This window comes from Sceloporus occidentalis, unplaced genomic scaffold (genome assembly GCF_023333645.1).
Source record: "Sceloporus occidentalis isolate IW3139 unplaced genomic scaffold, rSceOcc1.0.p SCAF_3, whole genome shotgun sequence".
In the NCBI taxonomy this organism is placed as follows: Eukaryota; Metazoa; Chordata; class Lepidosauria; order Squamata; family Phrynosomatidae; genus Sceloporus; species Sceloporus occidentalis.
This window is the reverse complement of record NW_028316983.1, coordinates 186,552,872-186,578,237: the sequence shown is the minus strand read 5'-3', so window position 1 is coordinate 186,578,237 and position 25,366 is coordinate 186,552,872. Positions and strand designations below refer to the sequence as shown.

General features: G+C 38.6%; 1 protein-coding gene across 1 annotated transcript in view; it reads right to left on the bottom strand.

The window, feature by feature from the left end:
- The window catches only part of LPIN2 (lipin 2), a 53,897-nt gene that overhangs the window by 13,348 nt on the left and 15,183 nt on the right, over positions 1–25,366 (bottom strand). Inside the window, exons 2-12 of the mRNA XM_089517127.1 lie at positions 17,402–17,599; positions 16,163–16,258; positions 13,926–14,227; positions 11,441–11,548; positions 9,402–9,525; positions 8,286–8,622; positions 7,229–7,328; positions 3,884–4,071; positions 1,758–1,851; positions 1,438–1,507; positions 468–557 (exon numbers count right to left, since the gene is read on the bottom strand). Of these exons, the coding sequence (XP_089373253.1) occupies positions 468–557; positions 1,438–1,507; positions 1,758–1,851; positions 3,884–4,071; positions 7,229–7,328; positions 8,286–8,622; positions 9,402–9,525; positions 11,441–11,548; positions 13,926–14,227; positions 16,163–16,258; positions 17,402–17,590 (1,698 nt within the window). The 5' untranslated portion in view covers positions 17,591–17,599. The remainder of the gene's footprint in view (positions 1–467; positions 558–1,437; positions 1,508–1,757; positions 1,852–3,883; positions 4,072–7,228; positions 7,329–8,285; positions 8,623–9,401; positions 9,526–11,440; positions 11,549–13,925; positions 14,228–16,162; positions 16,259–17,401; positions 17,600–25,366) is intronic.

Below are 25,366 nucleotides of genomic sequence, written 5' to 3'. Positions count from 1 at the left end.
TAACTGCCAACGATTTGATAAGCATAGAGAAAATAAGTTTTCAGAAAGGCAATTGTGAAATGTTTCACATATAACAATTAAAGCTTCCCAAACAACAGCTTAAGAATTCAGAAATGAGTGTTCTCTCCTGTTTTTTTCTCCTGGCTTCAGTATGGCAATCTTGAATCTCTTTAAACACAGTTCATCTTTAAGTCTAAATCATGGAACTATGGTTCAAAGACAGTTAACTAACTAGGATCTTAAGCCAGGATCACAATGTGTTTAAGGTTCTAGTCAGGAAACCACCATTCAGCCACAATTTCCTCTTCTGGAATGAAATCAGCATACAATGAGTACACAGAACAAGAGTATGAAAGCCCAGTGCTAATTTTTGGCTTAATATCTTAAGAGAATAAATTATGACTGATAAACCTGGGGATGCTACATCTGACCTGACACAGTACCATAAGCTGAGAAATTCATGTTACCTGTTTAATCAAGCTGTCCTTCTTACGCCAGAACCACCATCTCCCAGATTTTTTGGGCATTTTATCTTTAATCCAAGATTCAACTGTAGCCTAAACACATCAACATTTAGTGTGAATACACAAGTTTGTCTTCTTGTTGAAAACTGCTTGTACAGTATTGCATACATGCATGTTTGATCATACTGAACTTCTGAAATGTGCCTGTCTTCTTATTTCAGCTCAACAAACTACTAAAATGGGAGAGGTATACCTAAACTGGTGAAGCTTTCCCCAGTGTGGAATCTTCTCCAGAAAGCAGCTAATGATACCTGCTTCTATCAGAACCACTCCATTAAAGCACGTTGCAAGATATCTTTGTCAAACCAGTGCCTGCCACTCCTTTTTTATGGAGTACTCTGACTTTGTAGTTGTTTCCTTTTCCAGTTCACTGGATGACCAGTAATAGGAGCCAAATCACAGTAGTAGCAAGAAAATACACTAGCAAGAAAATACCAGCAATGGGGAAGACTGAGGTGGGGATGACAAATTCCTTTCACACACACATGCAACCCCATTCATTTTCATCCATCCATCCTTACTACTAATTTACACACATCTACAGTAAGCCCTCCCCATTCTTTCTCCATCTCACCCAATAATTCTGCTTAGGAAAAAAGGTCCTATTCATGCAGATGGAATCTTTTTTCCTAAATGTAACTGCTGCATCATGCAGGTATACAATTTTCAGAGGGAGTGTACGGTGTCGGCTGTATCTTACTCTGTGTCATTTGCAATGCTTTTCCCCTCACAAAATAAGGAGATGCACCAAATATATGTTATAAGGCACAACCTAAATTTGCACACCATATCACCTCAACTCCTGCTTCCATTGTGACTCTGCTGTGAGAAGAGAGCATGACCTTTGCTATTCTACTCTGCCCCTATGGTTGATCAAAGCTGGTGACTGCAGTATTTACTGTCATGGAATTACCTGTGGCAAACTCTTTTGGAACACTTGCAAGCTGAGAATCATGGGAGCAGCCAATGCCCAATTATAATACCTGTTATACAGAGAACAGCTTTTTTAAAAGTATGGCTCTAGTACAAAACATATTCTCAGTAGAAGTATGGTAACTATGTTAAACACAGATGAGTGCCTTAGTTGTGATAATCTTTTCTAATTCCTTTGGCAGATTTGATAAAGTATAACTACTGCAGGACAACATTTGCAAATTGTCAAAAATTATTCACAAAAGTTAAATTATTATGAAACACTGTAGCAAAAGAAATAGAAGAGTCAGGGAATATTACCTGTTATATATCCTTATTACCAGATTAGGGCTGTCTATAAGTCCTGGGTTTTCAGCAAATTCATGGTAAGTAATGATATGCTCCATAAATTTTTCTGCAATACAAAGATACTGTATCAGTTGATTAAAATGTTTTGCTCCTGTTTACAAACAATGACTTAATCTACTTCTTGTTATAGTAACTGTACCATTACAGGCTATTTACAAGTGGATTGATCTAAATTAAATATTTATATTCTGTCCAGATATTAAAAAGCCTATACATACTGCCACCTGCTGAATATATTTCCTAGTACCTTCCAATTCAAATTCAAACAGTCTCACATAAATTCTTTGAAGGCAATAACGAGGAAAGTTGGCATAAAGGCCTGAAAAGTAGCTTTCAACAAAAAAGAAAATAAACAGCCACTTGGAATTAAGCTAGAAGTGGAAAAAACAGGAATGGAGTTCTCTGTCCTGTTACTGATCTCCTTGAAAAGCAGAATATTCTTCTAGATGGAATACTGATTCAATTTCAGAAGTACAGTTGACCCTTCTTATACACCAATTTGTATTTAATAGGATCTGAGCATACATGGGTTTTGTTATCCACGGGGGATCTTGGAACCAAACCCCAGCATATAACAAGGGTCCACTGTATATCCTATAGAAAGATTGGAGCTTTTTATGATATAAGATGTGCCAGGAAGAAAGAGATGTATTAGCACTTCCCAGTGTTTTACATATATAATGTCTCAGTAGGAGCTTACACATTCCATCCCATGATATAGGTCAATACCACCTTGTTTTGAAACTCAATAGTCTTACTACCAATTGCCTCAAACATGGAATGATCAATGGGGTAAGAAGGTAAGCAATATGCTAAAACAAAATGAGACATTCCTGTAACAAGTGTTCCTCATCTATTCTCATTTCTCATGTTTATGTCCATGGCGAATATACAGAAGGCTTCAAAGACAGACAGTGGTTTAATGCAGAAAAAGGTGAAGGAGAAGCCAGGTATCTTAAACTAAACTGTTTCTTTTTAAATGTCAGTTTATTTATGAAACAGTTTTACAACATAGATCAAATGTTAATTTGCTATCAAGAAGAAGGAAATGTTAATGGCTGCAGCTTTATACCACAGCACATATTTATACAATTGTTCCACTGTATATACAACTTACAGAATTTCCAGAAGAAAGTCTGATGGCACCATTCAGATAAAACAATACTGTGACTATTTAAAAATCATTTGCCTCTAAATGTCTTCATTGCACTTTATAAACATTTGTTTAGCTAGAATTCACTAATTTTCTTATTCAAGCACTTAACTGTAGTTTTAAAGGCTCCACTACAATAAACATAGCTAATATAACAGCTTCTTCTAAGCAGACAGATTCCTACTTACCACTTCATCATTCTGATACATGTAAACAGGCAAAATTTTTATTACCTGTACATTTTTTCATACTTGTTGGCATGATCACCTTGCATCCAAAGATGCTTGTGATAAGAGAAAAGTACTTCTACTGCATGTATGGCAGGGCTCTAGTTTCCACCAGTCCCTCTGAGCTGCTGCAGTCCACAACACTACACCCCATATTTTTATTTTATTTATTGGATTTATACCCTGCCTTTCATTTCTCCTGGGATGGAATCCAAGACTCCGTACTGGTTCTCAAGGTTCCCCAACTCTTAGGTATAGCTTCTCAGTGGTATGGAAGATACAGTGATTAGGGTAGATCACACAACTTCAGGGAATTTTCTTGATATGGGGCAGAGAAATCATCTAACACCATAATTTTTATATGGAAAGGTAGACGTATCTCATGATGAAACGCAGGGGTAATTCTGAAGGACAATATCATTTATCAAGTGATAACTTAGCCCTCAAACTCACTCACTAATATAACAGCCAGTAAGAAACTTCAAATGCCAAAATAGAAATCCAATAGTATTTTGTGAAAATGCTAACAGTAGATTGACCCCTGAAATTGAGCTATATTAATGGTGAAGCAAATTCTTAAAACACTTCATATGTGCTACATGTTGATTATGCATTTTGTTTCATAATAAATTATTATTTAAAAGCTATGCAAATTAATGCTACAAAACCTTATTTTAAAACTGGGCATTCGTACATACCTTTAGATATTTCCCCATTTTCACTAAGACCTCCACAAAGAGATAATGTGACGTCAGGCAAATCCATTGCAGAATCGGACATGCACTCTGTACCACTATCTGCAGCAGCACTTCCCACTGACTGTGGAGACTGGGAACCAGAAAGGGTATCAGACTCCACCCACTGCCTGGTACCTGGATCAGAGTCACTGAAAACAGTAAAGTAGACATTTACTTTTGTAAATGGGGATACTTCTGTTCATTGCCTTTTGAAACAAGCGTATCATGTTTACCATTCTTGACTGGACTTGTGTGCCAGAAAGAGAGACTTCAGCATTTGCTCTTTTAAGAATTATGTGACAATATTCATCGAACAAAAAATGTGTACAAGGTACATATATAGGAGACAAATGTGCTCCAAAAAAGCATGTATTAGAATATGTACAACACATGATATGAGGAAACTGCTTACAAAAATATGTGTACTAGCAAAAATGGAGCAGACACTGTTGTCATTAGAGTTGTGTGGTTTTAGGGCCTGCTCAAATAGCACAGCCTTTAGGCATGATTCCAAATTCTTTGGGGCCTAGGGTGTAAACACCTTGCAGTGAGTGTATGTTCGCACATCATGCTTCTCTCCTAGGCACAGGAGACACCAGGAGTGGCCATCACGATCAGGCAATTTAGTCCTACAGTAAGGACACCTCTTAAAAGAAGCAGACAACACTATCTTGACTAATAAAGAAAGCTGACAATGATGAATGGGCCAACTCAGTTATCAAGAGACTGAGAGAAGAGCCGAGCTGAGGGATGTTCGAAAGAACAGTGATAGACAAGCCAGCTCAAAGTTGAATAAATCACAAGAAGCCAAATCAGAAGGTAAAGGCGAAATCATCAAAGACCTAGCCAAATTCATTGAACTGCAAATATTTTCTGAAAAAAGAGACAAATATGCTAGGGAGCTTCCTCTGATGCTGCTCATGTGGCAGACAAAAAGGAACTGAGGTAAATAAGCAGGAACAGTGAGGGCTAGAGCTGAGGGTGGGAGAATCTACCACACAAAAGCACATGGAACTAATCCAGAAGGTTTTGAAGATGCACTGAGCATGTGCAGGGTAACCCAATACTGTGAGTTAGGCGGGTTACAGACCGCCCGTTTGGGGCGGGCTGCACCCGCCCCTTTCCCCGCTGTATCGGGACCTCAGTGTCCAGAGCGGCAGCCGCTGAGGCCCTGATCCGCTGCTTTTCAGGCTGTGGGGAAGCGGCAAAAGGCCCCTTCCCCGCAGCCTGGAAAGGGGTGTCCTGGGGCTTCAAGCCCCAAGGACACCCTGTGGCGGCGGGGAGGAGGAGAAAGGGGCCGCTTGGCCCCTTTCTCCTTTGGTCTGCTGGGTGCAGCCATGTGAAGGCTGCGCCCAGCGGACCAAACCAGGAAGGAGCTCCGAAGCGGAGCTTCTTCCTGCTCCGCGCTAAGGGTGCACTAAGCGCCCTGGCGCGGAGCGAGGACATCACGTCCGCTCCACCCCGTATAGAGGCGGCATGGTCGTGACGTCCTCATGGCGGCAGCCATGTGGAACGGCAGCTGCCATTTTGTGCGCACAGAGTGCGCACTAGGGTTAGGGGGTGCGGAAGCACCGCCCCTTTCTAACCCTAGTACGCGCTCCGAGCGTACTTTCCTGCCCGTTTGTAACGGGCCTTAGAGACCATCAGGCAGAAAAGGCATTTTTGCTTCTTTACAATATTTTTGCTTCCCAGTATGTACTGACAAGAGCAACAACTTGGTCACTTTATAACAAGCCAAATATGTTGGCAGTGTGGGAGGGACTTTCAGTGTGTGACTTGGGAAATAAAGCTAGAAATGGCTTAGGCTATCACAACAGAAGAAAGGACAGCGGCATTATTTTTTAAAAGTCTGGAAACCATGCCCTATGATGGAAGCTTAGGGGGCTAGGTAGAAGAAGAGAAGGTTGAGAGGTGAAATGGTAGCTACATTTAAACATTTGAAAGGCAGCAAACTTATTTTCTGCTGCTTCAAAAACTAAGACACAGAGCAATGGATGCAAACTACAGGAAAAGAGATTCCACCTCAACATTAGGAAGAACTTCCTGATAGTAAGAGCTGTTTGACAGTGGAATAGGCTGCCTCAGAGTGTGGCGGAGTCTCCTTCTTCAGAGGTTATTAACAGAGCCTGGATAGCCATCTGCTAGGAGTGCTTTGTGCATTCCTGCATGGCAGGAGGTTGGATTGGATGGCCTTGTGATCTTTTCCAACTCTATGACTGGTAGGTAGGTAGGATTGCATGGCTTAATTGTCTGTGTAAAAAGTGAGATGAATTTAAAGATGTTCTATAACTTATTTTGAAATGTTTCTTCTTTAGTAGAAAGGGGAAATCTAACCACATTACTGCACTACACTCCTACAGTGCTGCTATTCCACATTAACTGCTCTGGCTGCCTCCTGTTGCATTCTGGGGTTTGTAGTTCAGTGAGGCCTAATAGCTCTCTGGCTGAGAATTCTAAATGCCCTTCCTTAAACTGCAAATCCCAGAATGCAACAAGAGGCAGTCAGAACAGTAAAAGTGGAATAGCAGTGCTATAAGAGTGCAGTGCAGTAATCTAGAAAGATGAAAATAAGTGATTTATGGAATGCATCCTTAAAATTATGATAAATAATTAATTTCTTCTTCAGTATATCAGTGACACTCAAAACCTATGCAGGAAGAAGACAGAGTAAAAAACATTGACACTGACTGCATAGAAAATAAGGAGCAGGTGAGCTTAGCATGCAAGACTATATTTTATTTATTTGTATTTTAAATGCTCGTACGATATACAAGTCAAAAGTACCATGCCTTAAAGTTCAGTGCTTTGCATTAAAAAAATCTATTGATCAGAACAAAAGAATCACTCATACTACTGACACTTAAAGCAGCCTTCTCTACCCTGGTGTCCTCCAGATGTTTTAGACTTCATTTTGTATAATTCTTAACTGCTGGTCATGTTGGCTGAGGTTAAAGAGAACTACAGCATTATAGTCCAACTGACTTAGAGGACACCAGGCTTTGGAAGGATGCCTTAAATATTAAGAAAGTTCTGTAACAGGTAGGGGGCAGCACTTCTTATTCTTCTGCTTATATAAGAGCCTGCACACTGTTTGAAACTTTGATTCAAACTTCTTTAATGCAAAGCTAAAACAAGCATTTTCTAAGACCTATTTAAGCCTCTGCTTAGTTTTCTGGTTTGCAAACCAAAAAATTCTCAAAGAATCTATTTCCTTCTAGAAAAAGTTTTAGAATTCACTTATTCACATCCATTTGAAGAACTGCATATAACTAAATGTTTAAGTGTGCCAGACTGTGCCCAAAATACCTTTTGGGAAAATAAAGAGCAGCAACCTCAGGTTCCAAAGCTGTCAGGTCATCCAAATATATGTCATCTGGTCCTTGGTGCTGGCTTCTCTTATGTATTCCTGAAAGAAAGGATGCATTTCAGACAAGAGATTGATATATATTAAAAGGCAGCAAAGGCTTATTAAAAACCACTAAATTGTAACATTTCCACAAAGTGTTCATTGTCAGAATTTTTGATGAACAAAAAATTAATGAGTGAGCCATAAGAACTGCTTCAACTTGATTAGGGCAATTCACCACCACCACCCAGCTCCTTCATTCCATCCCATAATCTTTAGGAAGCTTCCTTCAGAAATGCTTTTGTTACAAAAGAAATGTTACAAAGGAAAGGAGAGAATGGCAAAGTCACCTTCCCTCAGTCTCCCTTTCACACACATACTTAGGGCTCCAGTTATAATAAGTTACTACAATCCACAGAATTGCCTTTAGGACTATTTAAGCATTTGTGTTAAAATGTGAGAAATTAATTGTAACACATTCATTTTAAATCTCTGTATAGTTTTTATTTAATATGAATTTATATCCTCCATTGCAGAAAGAGAAAAAGAAAACAGTATAAGCTTTATGCTGAGAGATTTAAAATTTGATCTCTAAAGGGCAAAACAGACCGCCCAAAAAGGGAGGATTGAGGCTGCCTTGGAGCCACTTGCCCTAGAGCTGCAGTAACTGCATGCGTGTGGCCCCAATCTGCCCTGCCGCTGTGGTTCCGAACAGCCATCTGAAAAGGAGCGATTTTTACCGCTCCTTTTTAGGGCAGCTTTTCTGGGTCCAGGCAGCTTGGAGGCATAAAATTACCATACCCCAAGCCACCCAGAAGTGAGCTTTTTTCACCTTTCTCTTTCAGGCCTCAGTTAGCCATTCCTAATTATTTATGCAATGCTGAATAAATGGTTGCAACCAAGGCTAAAACAGCAAAAACACAGACAGCACTGTTTACTACAAAAGGGTTAAATATTTGGAGAGAAGCAGAAACAGAAATGTATTTAGTTAACAGGAATCCAGTCAAAGGTAGATACCTTTTTTCTTTGACGGAGAATCAAGTTTTGCTGGTGGTTTAATATCTGATGGAGAATCTACCAATGGACTGGGGATAGTATCAGACTCTAATACTGGTGAACTTTGGAGTATTTCCAAAACAGGTTCTGTTGGTACAGTACTAAGTCTCTCTTTAATATCTAACTCCTTAAGTAGCGGGTGAGTTCTTGGTTCAGGTTTTAGGACGGTACAGACAGACTCATTAACCAAAACATCATCTTCAACTGCATCGATGCTAGATATAACTCTGAAATGAGTCTTCTCTGATGGAGCAATGGTGGCTGTTCTAGGATGTTCCCATTTTTCCTTCTTGCTTATCTGAAAGGGAAATCATCCATTTTTTAAAAAAAAAATGTCTTGATCTCATTCATTATCTGTATTATATAATAATATAGACAATTCCAATATGAATACCAATTCATTTTGCATAACACTACGCAAATAATGTCCATGAGAGCCACAGAAAGCCAGCCACAGATGCAGGTGAAACGTCAGGCATAAACTCTTCCAGAATGCAGCCTCATTGCCCAGAAAACCCAGAGAAAACTATGGACGTCGGCCGTGAAAGCCTTCAACATCACAATGCCCAAGAAAGATACAAAATAAAATTATGATAATTTAAAGTGACCATGCATATTATAGGCAGCTATTTATACCTTTAATATTTTTAAAGTCTAGATTTCTAAGATACAATAGGAAAAATTACTCTAGATTGCAAGCTGTTATCATTTAGGACACACAATCTGCATCAACCAAACGACTGGATCTTTTGCTTAATTTGTTCCCAGATTTAGCACTACCTACCCACCAAAAATGACAATAAAACCATTCCCAAGCAGCCATGAGATGCCAGGGGCACAAAATACTATAGCAGGAGCTATGCAGGTTACTCCTTTGTTCAGTCACATACACAGTAATGCAAGACATACAAAATTTATTCACAACTTCTTTTAGAAGAGGATCAATAATTTTAACCACAAAAGGGGGCTGCATCCATGTTATTTCTACTAAAATAGTATTCACAACAGCTCGTATTTTTCAGCATATGAGACATGCTCCTTAAAAAAACAACAACATCTATTTATAAATATATTTACCTTGGTAGATTCTGGAAAGCCTCCCCATGTCCATTCCATGTGAGACTCTGTTCTAAGTAAGCTCTCTGCAGGTTTGACTTCCAGTTCTGAATCACTTTTAGGACAAGTTGACTTGCAAATTTGGCTGTAAAAAGCAACAACAAAGTTGTGTGTCAAGGCATTCGTTGTACATCTCCTTTTACAATTTGTTTTCTCCAGTATAATAGAGGCCCACTTGTTCAGTACAAAGGCAGAAAGCCAAGTTGGGGTTCCAGACTGTGAGATAAGAGAGTAAAACTAAAAACTACAATAAATGAATTAATTTGATTTTTCTAAACAGATTTATTACAATTTAAATACGTTATATGTCACACACACACACACACACACACACTTCTCCCTGTCACCAAAATGTTCCTATTTTATAGGAATGAATAGAAGTAAGACACAGCCAACTTAAAAAAAAAACTATACTGGAATATTCATAGTAATGCAAATACATTGTATGAAACTTGCAATCCAGGTTGTAACTAAAAATGGGTTGTACCGTATATACTCGTGTACCAAGTTGACCTCATGTAGAAGTCGAGGGAAGGTTTCAGGGTCAAAATCCTAGATTTTCATATGAACCATGGGCAAGTCGAGGGTAAAACCTAGGGGGCTATAAGGAAGGATGGAAAGGGGGAAATACCACTTCCGTCCCTCCTTCTCCTTCTCTGTACCTCTCCCAATCAATTCCCAGGTGCTGAAGGCGAGGTTTTAACATTGGATTGAGAAAGGAAGCAAGTGGATTTCAATGGAGAGTTGTTTCCATAGAAGCAGAGAGAGAAGCAAGTGGATTTAAATGGAGAGGTTTTTACACAGGAAGCCAGGGCTTGCAAAAAGGAGCAGAGAGAAAAGCAAGTGGATTTAAATGTTAGGAAGCAAAGGCTTGCAAAACAGACTGAAGGAAGAAAGAATTGGTATTCACTGGAGATTGGGGCATCAGGCTTGCTTGCTTTAGGACCTTTCTAAGCACTACTGATATACTCACCCTTATATAAGCCTACCCAAAATTTTAGAGTCAATTTTGGGGCATAAATTTCTCAACTTATAGTCGAGTATATATGGTATTCTTTTAGGGAGGAAGTATAGTTTTTAAAGCCTCAAAGGAAGAACATTCTTTGATTTGTCCAGTATGATTTCATAACTCCGTTACTGTCCATTTCCATTTTACTTTCTCATACCAATTCAGTTTACATACTTTAGGGAGTCTTTGTGTCATAAGCTTTCAGTGGGCTATCTTCTTGTTACTATGACCATTCTCCAATTTGCCCTCTTCTACTATGGCTAAAATACACCACTGTTGAAAAGAACAGGTAACTGATACTGGCTGATATTACTGCAGATATACCTAGGGCAGAGAAGTAGGCTTTACTAAAGGCATGTTGACAAACAGGTTAAATGTATCACTTGACACTGGCCCATATGTATTTCAAGGTAACAACTCAGTCTGAACCAAAGTCTCAGATTTTCCTTGAACTCTTTACTCCGTGCATCACTACCCTGTTAGCTACCATCCAACTAATCTATTTTGATCATATCCATTCCTATCTCTAACCCTATGTCTATTTCTAACTGATCCTATTTTGACAGCTGGATAGTCAAACCTCCAATTGTTCCTCTTCAGCCTCCTTTTCTTGGAATTCCAAGAGCCATGTCTGGCTGACTCCACTCAGGCTATGAACACTAAAAATTTGATCCTTCTCAGTTACAAAGCACAGGGGCTTTAGTTCTTGGCCAATTTCAGGATATATGAAAAGTGCTCAGAATACCAAAATATCATAAAAGAATTCCCACTGTTACTAAGGTAACGGCTTCCCCATACCCTTAAAAAGCTTCTAACATCAGATGTTAGGATGAGGAAAGCTTAGTAGTTAAATGCAGGAAAACATCATCTTTGGAAATACAGTAAACTACAGCAGTAGAAATCAGATGTAAATAGCTACATCTTATATAATATTAATGTCAGAAAATCATTAGTCTGTAATATCACTGTTCTTCATATGAAAATGACCTACTTCTCCAAAGGAGACCAGTCTCCATCTGACAAAGGGTAATGGTCTTTTGAATGGTAAATCAATGATTCTTTATAGTCTTCATCTTTTGGTGGAGAATCTGAAGAACTTCTATGGAAATAAAGAATTAGCATATTAAAAATGAGGTCTCCAGAAATAATCATGATAACATAGTGTAGCTAACATGCTCAAAGGGTTAAAAAAAATGAAAGGAAAGCTGTGAGACAACCCTCCCTTATAGATCAACAATTCCTTTTCAAAAGGGGCTATACAGTGGATCCTTCCCATCCACAGGGGATTGATTCTGAGCCTTCACATGGATGGCAAAAAACACAGATGGTTGCATCCTATATTATGTAATGGTAGCAAGATGTGAACACCCACATTAGCACATCCATGTGCAAGCCCTGCCATTGAGTAATAAGAGCAGTGGCAAGCTGCGGGTCGTCAAATTCACAGATTGCCAACCTGCCGATACTAAGGGTCTACTGTATTTTGATCTAAATAATATAATCAACACTGTGAGCTGTGGCAGAGGCAAAAAAGAGTTTCTTTCACACAGAGAGAGGGGGGAAGGAGAGGGAGAGAGAAAGCAGCAAACTGTTCACTATCACATGATATCTGGGAGGGTTAAAGAGCATCTCTTTGTGCCTCAGCATGAAAAAAAATGATATGTGTGCCTTCAGAACCAGATTTGTCCCAAAGCTTCTCTATGATAGACTGTACTTTTTCTTCTAGGTTTAAACCATGGCTGGGATTCACATGCTCCTCCAGATATTGTTGAACTGCTACTCAGAATTTCTCACCACTGAATTTTCTGGCTAGGACTGCTGTGATCTGCAGTCCAGCAACATCTGGACGTTAAATGAGTCCCACTCCAGTCTAGAAAAATATGCTGCACAATTACCTTTTGGGTTTTTGTATGGAAATATTTTGTCCCTTATAAACAAAGGTATCTTCATAGTTTTTGTGGGTTTTTTCAGGCCATGTGGCCATGTTCTAGAAGAGCCACATGGCCCGAAAAAACCACACAAAACTATGGATGCCGGCCATGAAAGCCTTCGACTTCACAAAGGTATCTTCAGTTGCTCCAATATGTGGAATCCCAAAAGAAATTTTCCCAAAGTTACCACAACACTGTTTAAATTAACTACTTAATGTTTGGAGATTCATATCCAGAGTAAATAATATTTGTATCAATCAAAAACAGTTACTGTGAGTGAATGAATAATGACAAAGGTTATAGTATGCACAATTATATTACAACTGAATTGTTATCAATATAGATACATATCTCTAACACCATAATTATTCACTTAGAATTTTATTTTTATTATTGTCAAACAGTAAAAATGAAAAATTCATATAAATGTATGAGATTAAATACGTACAGTGCGCCCGCATCATATGCAGGCGCACTTTACATGGCTTTCAGCATACGCTGAAAGCCGCGGAGGGAGGAAGGGGCGGCACATCCCATAGGGTTGAATGGGGTGTGTATCCGCTGCCGCACCGCCACGTGCACGAGCCCCATTCGTTTAAATGGGGCTTGAGCATAGGCGTTATTTGTTTTATGTGGGGGAGTCCGGAACGGATCCTCCGCGTAAACAAAAGGCACACTGTACATAATAAATTTATGGAATGTAGTGTACTTACTAATGAGTTAAGTATGTTTAATGTCACACATTTATAAGACTTTTTAATTTTTCCTGTTTGACAATAATAAAAATAATCTCAAGTGGATAATTATGGTGTTAGAAAAGTACAGTACAGTATGTCTATCCTGATAAAAATTCTGTTGTAATTAAACATAATTGTGATACTATAACTTTTACTATTATTCATTCACCTAGCTCTTTTTGATTCAAATGTTATTATTTACTTTGAATATCTGAACATTAAGACATTAAACATTTAAACAGTATTATCATAAAATTTGAGAAAATTTCTTTTTGAATTTCACAATGTGAAATATACCATATATACTCGTCTACAAGTCAAAAATTTTAAGCACAAAAATGGGCTCCAAAATCCTAGGTAGACTTATATACGAGACAATACGGTAATAGTTCTCTGTGAGCCTTGGGAAAACTGTGGAGAAGGGAGGAAAGAGAGAGACGAGAGAAATCAGAGGTCTCTGTTCCCCTTTTTGCAAGCCATCAGCCTTGGGGAAGTTGTGGGGAATGGAGGGAAATCGGAGGTCTGTGCCCCCCTTTTCCACATTTTGCATGGCCAGACTGTGACCCTTGGGAGAGGTCCAGAGAGGGAGAAGGAGGAAGTGAAGTGGGGTTGTTTTCCCCTCCGTTTAGATCCTTTGTTACATGCCCCTGAGTTTGACCCTCGACTTATCCATGGGTCATATCAAAATATATTATTTTGCCCCCAAAACCTGCCCTCAGAAGTCGACTTATACATGAGTATATACAGTAAGACACATATCACTATGGAGCTTTTCATAATGTGACAGTTTAGGCAAGTGAACATTTACCTCACAGGCTGAACACTTCTCTCATCATCTGAGCTTATTTCCATTTCAAAAACTTCTTCCATTCCAAGAGAAGAAATTTGATCTTCCTTCTTGGCATCTTGTTTACATTTTCTTTTCCTCCGTTTCTTCTTCTTCACTGACCCAGAAGAAAAAATAGGCTCTGTTTCTTCAATCTGTGGGATTTCTGATCTTGGATACATCCTTTCATTTGCACCCGACTTTAACAAATAATCATCAGTATCTTTGAAGAACTGTGCTTCTGTGGGTATTGGAGATGTAGCCAGATGAGCAGGTACTTCTTCCTTTAAAAAGTAATTTAGGCAAGAATGACTATAACTTGCATTACATATGCATTACTAGACTATTAGAAAGATATGACATACATGTTGCAGGTCCAAATTTATGTGTGATTCCAAAAACATGTCATGATGCCCAGACATAAGTTTCACTCACATCCTCAAAAGTGGAGAAACTGCCTAAAGGTTAAAAAAATTCCTCTCTTTCTAGACAAATAGTGAATGTTGACACACACAGACACATAATATTGAATGCTGACACACACAGACACATGTGAATTTCTGGATATAAAATATGTTTAGGATTGTCAAAACAGTCACCAAGTTTTGTACTCCTAAATTATATTCAAATTTCATATTAAGCCACAGTTGATGATAGCAAGAAAAAGATGCAGCAAGCTTTGTGCTCATATACCCTTTTCCCCACTCAGGAGATAATAAGTGCCCCCTTCCATTTGTATTACCTGCATCTTAATTTTACACCTAAACCAAAAGTACTGCCAAATGCTTGCAACAAGGCAAGACAAAAATAGGGATTCTGTTGATGGTACTGTCCATTCTGCTGTTTAAGTCTTCTTTTCTGAGAAATTTGGAGTGATATCAGCGGTGTTATGACTTCCTTCAGCTTGTTGTGCTAGAGGATTTAATCATTCATACTTCCCTGTGGTTCAGTACTTTATGTATTGCCATGATAATCAGGGCTATGTCCCAAGTGGTATCTAGCCCAATTCATACTGTTTGATACACTCTGGACCTAATTTTCTTTGCTGTATTGGTGATTAGATAGTGATGATCTTGGAGTAGAAAAAAATGTCTAATTTGTTTTGTTGCAGATGGCTAAATATATGGTGGGGTTTAGACCTACTGGAACTTGGGGCCCTAGCAGGGTGGGAGGCAGTCCCAGGAGACTGACAGATCCAGGTGGTTTCCTGATAGTTCTTTAGGATTTTCTTGATACCATGACAGATAATTAGATTGAATTGGTTGAACATGGGATGGAAAAATGACCAAGGTGGTAGATATCATCCCTCCTGAGTGTCTCATCCTCAAATGCACATGCTCAAACCAAACAGACTGTGAGATAGGTCACCTGGTCAAGGGGGTGAAAGTCCAATAGTTTACTGCATCTTTACCTCCCTGCCCTAGGCCTCACCTGCTGCTTTACAGAGAAACCCAGTGAGCAAAGCTGAAAGAGAATATACCCTCATGTATTTGAATTTTTAAAACTTAAAAATGATAAATCTTACTTCTGACATCAGTATTACACCAATTGTTATTTTAACAATGAGCAATCAAGTTACAAATAACATTAATTAGAGCCCCAAATGTGGTATTGGGAAATGTTAAGCAATTCTATAGACTAGAACAGTGGTCCCCACACCTAGGTCCTCCAGATGTTTTGGACTTCAGCTCCCAGAATTCCATGCTGCTGGCCACATTAGCTGGGGCTTCTGGTAGCTGAAGTCCAAAACATCTGGAGGACCAAAGTTTGTGGATCACTAAACTAGAAGAACTAGAAAAAGCATTGAAATCAAATTGACAGGTTGATTATGAGTGAAATTTTGTCAAATTTTGCCAGAATATATTCTGAAATTAACACCCCCCCAACCCCTGCAATCTGCTAACACCACCCAGCTAAAACAACTTCCAATTTTGGAAAAGAAGAGAGAAAAAGCAAGTATGAGAAGAAACAGAAAATTAAAAAGGAAAATTAAGAACAGAAAGCACAACTAAGAGAAAGAAAAAAGGTGTGGTAACATCAAAAAATGAGGGATTAGGAGAATGCTGTGACTTAACATGTGGACTGAAAGCAAACAATATTCAACTCCTTTTTAAAACTGATTTTATTCCTTTTTTCTATTTCTTTTAAAGAAAGATCTTATTTCTTTATTAAAGTTCTAGCTGAACAAAAGGCCTTGAGTTTTACATTATACTACTTACAAAATTTTCTTCTGTTTCCTGCACAAAGAAAGCTTCGCCATTATCACCCAACTTCATGTGAAGATCAACTGCTTCTCCATTGATTTCAATATCAATCTGTGGAAAACATAATTGCCTTTTATGTACTTACAAGAAAAATACCTACAACAACCTTGTTTACCACTGTGTAAGGAAGGGTGTAAGTGCAGGCCATGGACCACATACAACTCAAAGGTTATTTTAGAGTGTTTTGCCCCAATGCCTCTAAAATTGTCAAATCAAATCCTTCAAAGCCTCTAGAGAGCACAAATGGTCATTTCTGGGGGAGTGACAGGCTTCTAATATGGGGGGGGGGGCTTTTTCAAGGGACCAGAAGTCATTTGAAACATGGCCTGTATAACAGGCCTACCTGTCCTGAAAATGACCCCAAATGGTAAATCAACTCACTAGAGGCATCTAGAAGTGGACTGCCAAAATTTTGGGAGTTGTAGGGTATGGGGACAGTGGTAGGTGCAGCACAGTATGGCCTCCAAAGTAGAGCCTTTGACCCCTGCAATCTGGCTAGATGTGCTCCCAAAATTATTGAGCTGAATGAATGACCACACTTCCTTGGATTTTTCTGACTGGCACCTGCAGCAAGTATGATCAGGGAACATATGATTCAGTTGCACAGGCAGGCTTCCTGGTCAACCTGAACTTAGTACACCACTACAGTAAGAAGAACACAAGTCAGGAAGGCTGAATAAGATAAGAAAGAACAACAGTAATGCTTCTTTGGCTAAAGTTGAGACACAACAGAAAAGAGCTGGCAACGCCATACTCATAAAGGTCAAATTAAAAGAAAGGAACAAAAGCAGAATTGCCACTTTAAGTCTTAGAGCTTTTATTGTTTATATGTATGATTATATCTAAAAATAAAATATTTAGATATTTCCTAATTGGTTTCACTATGTTTCCTAAATGCAACTAGTGAGATCATGCATTTGTTTAAATGGAAGGCACATGGCCCAGACATAGTTGTTTAAAACATTACATTTTTAGTAAAGTTGTGACACATTTGCTTCAGATTCAGATATTCAAGAAGAGCTCACCAAGACTTTGCATTATTATTATAGACCCACAGGATTACTCTCTCAGCTCATATACTAAACTCCCAAAGCCCCTCACCAATGACCCATTAACACTGAAGCTGTGGTCTGTGTATGTACAGAATAGTTTTAATCTCTATACACCTTCTATACATCTATACACAGTACTCACCACTTTCTCCTTGGAACGTAAGACCCCAAGCTTTCCAAATCGGACATGGAATGGAGAACACAGGAATGTACCATCTTGTTGTCGAACTACGATTACATCAATGCATCCTGAAAGCGTAGCCTGATTGATGCCTTTGTACAGTTCCTTAACAGTAACCAAAAGTCCTGCAAGCTGTCCTACGTAATTCATACTTTAAGGCTGTGGGGAGAAAAGAGATGGATTGGAACTTTTGTTCTAGATTCAAAGGTCACATATTTCATTCAAGAGATTACGTAGACATTTTCCATGCTATAGGAAAACAGATTTGAACAATTTGTTCTATACTTATTATCTCTTATAATTTCTTCAATGGGCTAGAAAAGATTTAGATGGACACTTAAAAACTAGCACACATATTTAACTTGTAAAGAGAAATGGTGAATATGCATATCATATTAAGAGGCTAGGTTTGTTCATTCAGGTAGGAAAAAAAAATCTCAAATTCATTATCATGTTATAACAAACTGAAGTGACCCAGGCAGGTCATCCACACAAGATGAAAAACACAGGTCACAGTTGCACTATGGCCCAACTTGTAGGCTACACAGATACAAACCCAGATTTGTATACACATCAGGAAACTGCTAACATCAGGATTCCCTGTGCACATATATTCACAGTTACACTCTGGCTATACAATTATATATTATTACATGGAAGTCCATTAAAAAGCCCTGTAAGTGAAAGTCTTACTATTAAATCTAACTGAACAAAACACAGTTCATACTCAGTACCAAATCACATCTATTTCCAATTGGCAGGGATGTCAAGCAATGCTGTATTTTATTCCCCTATCTGTTTAACTTGTATGCCAAACATATCATACATAAAGCTATTATATGTAAAGCAGGATTAGACTCAGAGGAAGGAGGCATGAAAAGTGAAGGAGGGAACATCAACAATGTAGTATATGCAGATGATACCATACTACTAGCAGAAAAGAGCAGATTTGGAAAAATTGTTGAAGAAAGACAGGAGGAAAACACAAAAACACATTTATAACTAAACATTAAAGCAAACCATGAAGACATTAAAATAGTTAAAGATTTTCCATACCTTGGCTCCATCATTAATCAGAATGGAGCCTGCAGTCAATAAATCAGAATATTAGGATTGGAAGGGCAGCTATGAAGGAACTAGACAAAATTCTGAAGTGTAAAGATATATAATTGAATACTAAAGTTAGGATTGTCCATGGCATTGCATTTCCCATTTCTATGTATGGCTGGGAAAGCTGGACAGTGAAGAGAGCTGATAGAAAGAAAATCAACTCAACTGAAATATGGGATTGGAGAAGAGTTCTACGGATACCATGGACCGCCAATAAAACAAATCAACCAAGGAATAAAACAAGACTGAACTCTCCCTACAAGCCAAGATGACTAAACTGAGACTGCCATTCTCTGGCCATATCATGAGAAGAGTAAAAAAAGAGAGAGAACAATCTTTGCTATGATAGAAGACAGTTGGATAACAAGAAGACTGCATTCCAGATGGATAGACACAATCAAGGAAGCCATAGCTCTGAGCCTACAGGGCCTGAGCAAAACTGTTTATGGTAGGGTCACTTGAAGAACTCTGATTCATAGGGTCACCATAAGTCAATGTCAAAGCGATGGCAGTTAACAACAAAAACTATCAACCAACTTGAAGATTATTTGATCTCAAAATGGATTATATACTTTCTGGATAACAAAATGAAATAAGAGAACTAAAGCAGTTATCCTATGAAGTGTAAGTCTAGTGAAAACAATAAAACTCACTTTCCAATAAATGTGAATAGGCTTAAACTACATTATATACAAATAGTATGCACAACAATAACAGTTAAAACATGCAACAAGTAACAGAGTTACTAATAAAAATCAGTTATGCACTTACATTCTGTGCTGCTGGATTAGTATGAGAGGTTTATAGAACTCTTTGAAATATTTACATGGTGAGCCTATGTCACCCTGAATAATTAATGGTGTAAGGAAGCATATAAATATAATAAAACCAAGGGTTTAATCAAAATCAAAATACAGTTGAGTTTACTGCAATTTACTGACAAGAATGTACAGGATTGGGCCATTATTAGTATTATTTTCTACAATTAGAAAAAGTTAGAAAATGTTAACTATTTTGCCAAACTTCATATGATAAAAGCCTTAAAACTCATCATGATACCAGGAGGCACACTCATAAGCAATGGCCAGCTGTAAATACCACTAATCACTTCTACCATTATTCTCAGTCCAGCTAAACACTCTACTAAAACATTACCTACATTTGTGTGTTTTTCTTTAAATGGATACAATTTTTACCAGAAGAATACAGTACAGTACTTGGCTATTCTCTGCTTCCTAACATAGCAGTGGTGCAGTTTAAAAATAACTAATCTCAAGAAAACCATGCAGAAATTTTACTGTATGACTGCCCCAGCAGTCTTGCAAGAGATAAGTCACATGGACACAACTTAACATCTGTTTACAGTGATAGGCAATGGTGTTGCATTACATCAAATAACATTATAGTCATTTCATTCCTTTTAAGGTTAATATGTGATTTCCCCCATATGTTTTCTAAGATAATGCAATCGCAGGATTGCTGTACTTACCACATACTTTTTCTGAGTGTGTAGATTACCTTGAGGCCCTAATCAGGAGGCAGATGGAACAGTCATATGCTTGCTCACTGCCAAATATTTACCATGAGCTTTTAGTTAAGTTGATAAAAGGATGGGAATTTTCCTTTCCCTATTTTACCCCAACCATTTTTTAATCTGGGTTTGTGTTAACTTTTTTGCTGCTTACCTGCATCTTGGCCCATCTGTGCAAAAAGGAAACATGGCATGGATATATATCCCCAATTTGTAAGGGATATATGGATGCATGGCAGCATTCATCGGTTAACACAGGTGAAAACAAATGCAAGTCATAGTAGAACTGGAAGAGACAAAGTGGAGAACTGAGACTGAATCATAGGATGTTAATCCAAGAGAAGAGCATGATTGAAGCCATGATGAAGAGAACTGACTGAAAAGAGCTGGAATGAGGATGAATGTAGCATGCACACAGAAACTCAGAGAAGCAGGCTGAGTCCAAAACAAGATGGGATGGCAGGATGTCAGGCAATGATATGTAGAAGAAAATTAACAGGCTACACAAACAAAGCTTGAGTCTGAATGTCACCCAGGCAAATAAAAATAGAAAGCATTTATAGTCAAGCTAGGTTGGAAGGTTTGCGTGGAGAAAGAGAAACCAGATCCTAGTACAAAACACAGTCCTACCCATTTTTACATTCATTTTCCACCTTTGAGTGATCCATCAAATAGGTTGCAAAAAACCTAATGCTAACTGTCTTTAGAGGGAAAGGCATATGCCAAAATAAAATGTCTCAGTCTCATAAATTTTCAAGATGAAGCATCTGCAAAGCAAGAGACTAGAAATTGATCTTTGACTTTATTGTTTTATATTAACTGCCTGTTCCTAGAGCAGCTACTCCCAAAGTGTTATGGTCAAGGGCCTTTATTTGGGGAGGGAGAGGCAGAATGCCTCCTGTCTCTGACTACCAACCATACTCACTGGGGCTGACAGGAGGTATAACCAAATAACCTATAGGATACCACATTGTGAAGGGCTGTCCCACAAATACAGGGGAAAGTGGCAGAAAGGGAAATATTTCCACAGTATATCAGTTGAAACCAATGGTAGTGTTTATCTATGAAAACAAAAGTACAGTGCGCCCTCATCATACGCGGGCGTGGTATATGCGGGTTTGAGCATATGCTCAAACCTGTGGAGAGCCGCATGGAGTGAATGGAGCTTGAGCATACGCACATTTTGGCTTATGCAGGGGGGGGGGGTCCAGAACAGATCCCCGCATAAGCCAAGGGCTCACTATACATAGAAAATAAGTCTTACTACTTGATATTACAAAGCCATAAAGTATGTGTAATATCTAAAAACTTCATTTTTATTCTCCGAACACACCAAGTAAACAATGAAGAAATCGGTATTATTTGTTTCCACAAAATGACACCTAAAATGTGATATAATAATAATAATAATAATAATAATAATAATAATAATAATTTTTATTTATATGTCCCACCTCTTCCAAGGATCGAAGCAGGATTACATAATTAAAATGATACACTATAATTAAGCAATCAATAAAATACTAATACTGAATTATACATCCCTATTAGTTCATTAAAATCTCCAAACATCAGTTCATATACCATCATACTTAGAGAGGGGGGTCTTGATCGTCGTCTCTATACCAAATCCAACGGGAAAGCCCACCGGAACAGATCTGTCTTTAGTGTCTTCTTAAAGGCATCTAAGGTGGTGATAAGAGGGATCTCCTCTGGCAGACTGTTCCATAATTTAGGGGCTGCAGCAGGAAATGCTCTATGAGAAGTTGTGGTTAATCAAATATACAGTGCGGCCACGTTTTACATGGGTGCATTTTATGCGGCTTCCAGCATACGCTGGAAGCTGCGACAGAAGGATACAATGGCCTGTTACAGACTGCCAAAATAAAGCTGCTTCGGGTCTCTTTGGAGGTATGTTGTTTAAATGATGCATGCATCCTAAGAATCCAGAAGATGCACCAAAGCTGCACTCTAGTCCTTAGGGCTGGAGCATGGCTTTGGTGCGACCTCCAGACTCTTAGGACCCACGCATCATTTAAACAGCATACCTCCAAAGAGACCCGAAGCAGCTTTATTTTGGCAGTCTGTAACAGGCCAATAACACACATTGCCATGGCATGAGCCCCACACGCCACTGCCGTGTTGCTGCGGGTACGAGTCCCATTCATTTGAATGGGGCTTGAGCATCCGCATTTTTTCCTTACCGGGGGTGTGTGCGTCCAGAACGGATCCCCTGCGTAAGGTAAGGGCGGACTGCATATACTTCCAGCTCTGATTAGAAAGTTTTAAAGGTTTCTTGGATATGTTGCTATTCATACTACAGAACACAACAGATGTATGTGTGTCAACAAACAAGGTTCTAGAACTGTTAAACTATTACTTATTTGTTTTCCTACTCAAGGCAATCAGAAATACACTTTTAAAATAATTTTTCTACATTTTAAAAAAAAACTGGACATATTTTGTATCATTCCCTTATCCTACAATGATATCTTTATCCACAACAGCTCGCGTGTTATATTTTTAGCTTAGTTTTAGCTTTGTCATTATTATATCATTACATGACCAGACAGACCTAGAATCTCACTTTAGGTATTTGCAGTATTTGTAAAGGTTTGGACTACTCTCATATTTCACAGGCATGATGGATACTATTAACTTCTGCTACCCCAGCCAGACAAAATATACTCTGTGTACAAACCATGATAACCCAGAAATGCTGGCTTATCAAACTGTAACATGCACAAACTACATATAGATGCAATCTGTTCATTTCTCATTTCCTCTTCCTGCTTGGAGAAGCAAGTAAATTAGCCAGACATAGGGAGCTTAGCATTATTTCTGAATTTCAGTATACATACTGCTCAACTATCCATATCTGACTTGTTTACGTACTCAGAAAGAACAATGTGGGAGTGAATCCGGATGCCTAAAATACTGTGTCAACACAGTTACCACACTTTTTGCACAAGCATACTGAGTATGCCAGTTTATTGCTGAATTAGGTGTCTCAATATTACTATAATAAAGCAGAGAACAAAATGCACCGAACCTAATCTTTGCTTTAATTTAGATAATGGGAAGAGCTAGGGTGAAAAAGACAATACAGTAGTCTGGAAGTAACAAGTGCAAAAAACCCATGTTCAGATGATTAAGAAATGGAACGCCTCTCTGTTAAAGTAGCTGTTAAATGCCACAATAGGTTGCTCTGAACAAGGTCAACGTAAAATGCACAACCTAAGATCGTAAATGTATTCTTTCTTCGTGAAATATGGCCCTTCTTGATATCACTGAGAGAAAATCTGTTATAGAATATCAATGTCCAATCTTGTGAGTATATATTCAAAAGGCAAAACAGTATGCCTGCCACTTGGGACAGACCCATGGTTGTTATGGCAAACAGGTCAGTCTCAGCATGAATAATGAAATATCCCAGCACTACAATCAAAGAGACTCCAATGCCAACCTCAAGCCTACAAAGTGAGACCGTTGAGCAGCAAGAGGAGTGGTACACCAACAGAATCACTAATCTGTTCTAGCCACCCAGCCTCAGGTATACACACGCAAACTCAGAAAACTATGGGAACAGGGGACAGGGCACCAGGTCAGGGTGATGGAATCCCAGTAGACCAGTGCAACTCCACCTCCCCTCTCCTCCCCCAGGTCTTCCTTTTTTCTGTGCAGAGAATCTAGATGGACAAAGCTGAGAGAGATAACACTCCCCAGCCTCACCCTACTACGTATCTGTGATACATACCAAGAATAATTTAAAATATGCATTAATATGAAGTAATTAAGAAAACACTGTACAACACCTTATTAAAAGTCCTTTCTTTTTTTCCCTTTTTTAAAAAAAAACCCTAGTTCCTAGAAACCTGTTGGAAATTACGAACTGCTACCTACACACAGGACAGACAGCAAAGAGAGGATCATTCTATCCTGAGGAAGGGAGTTCCAGAATACAGGAACAGTCTCTGAGACAACCTTTTCTCACATAGGGACTGTACAGATGGGCGGCTAAATGCTGCCCCTTTTTGCCCTGGATGGAGGCTCCAGCAACCACACGCCATGGCCTTCAGAGGGAGCAAAAAGAAGCTGTGAAAAGTGGCTCCTTCTTGCTCACTGGAAAGGGTGTCATAGGTTCAGTGGTGCGCCATGATGACGTCCCTTCTGCACTGCACCATGTGGTTCCTGCGGCCCCAATCTGGCGTTCAAAGGGCCGGCATCAAGCCGTCCCTTTAGGGCCATCTGTACCGGCCCTAAGTGAAAACAATATGAAACATTAAAAATACAGTGTTTATAAAACAATTAAACTTATTCACAGGTCAAGGTAAGTACTGTACTGTACTTTAACTCTTATTTTAAAAAAGAAACCATCCTGGTGAAAGGTAAGAGTGTAATCTGTCTAGGAAACACTGACTCCCCCCCCCCCCCCAATACTCTCATCCCTTAGCCCTTAGTGTAAAAACAAATTGTTGTACCTGTTGGAATATTCTAAGCATTGTTTTCCTTTCTTTCATCCTTTGTTACATGCCCCCTAGGTTTTACAATTGACTTACCCAAGGGTCATATCAAAATCCATAATTTAGGTCCCTAAACCTGTCCTTGACCTATACATGAGATCGATTTATAGTCAAGCATATACAGTAATCCTAGTTTTCAATCCTCATATTTTGGACTAAAAATCAGGCAAAGGTTTTTTGTGTGTGCATGCTACTGAGCTGGCTGTTGTTTATTGATCCTAATGACAGTAAAAGGAGACTCAAAGGAAAAGAATTCTCCTGTCTTGGAAAAACCCATCCCTGCTTTCCTATTGAGACCGAAGAACAATGGGTACCACTGGAATAGTAAGAAACAGTGGCAGAAGATCTCAATGTACTACTTAAAACAGTAGCTGGAATATGAATACTATGAAGATATTTCTTGCTGTTCTCAACATCATCTTTATCATTACAGTACTATCATCACAACCACCACTATCAGTTCATTTATATCCCACCATTTTCCTAATACTGAATTCAGTGTGGCTTACAAAACCTAAAACATATACCATTAAAAGCACTTACAACGATAAAGGTAAAATGTCTAAAAAGTTATTACTTTTCATTATTATACTATTTATTAAATTAAATCTTTTAAAAACAATTTAAAGATTAAAGATAAAAAGGAATCAGATAAAAATTAGCAAAGCAGCACAACATTAAAAGACTTTGTAGTCATTTCCTAAAAGCTTGTCAGAACAGAAAGCTTTTCTATTGCCAAATGAAAGACTGCCAGAAGGATCA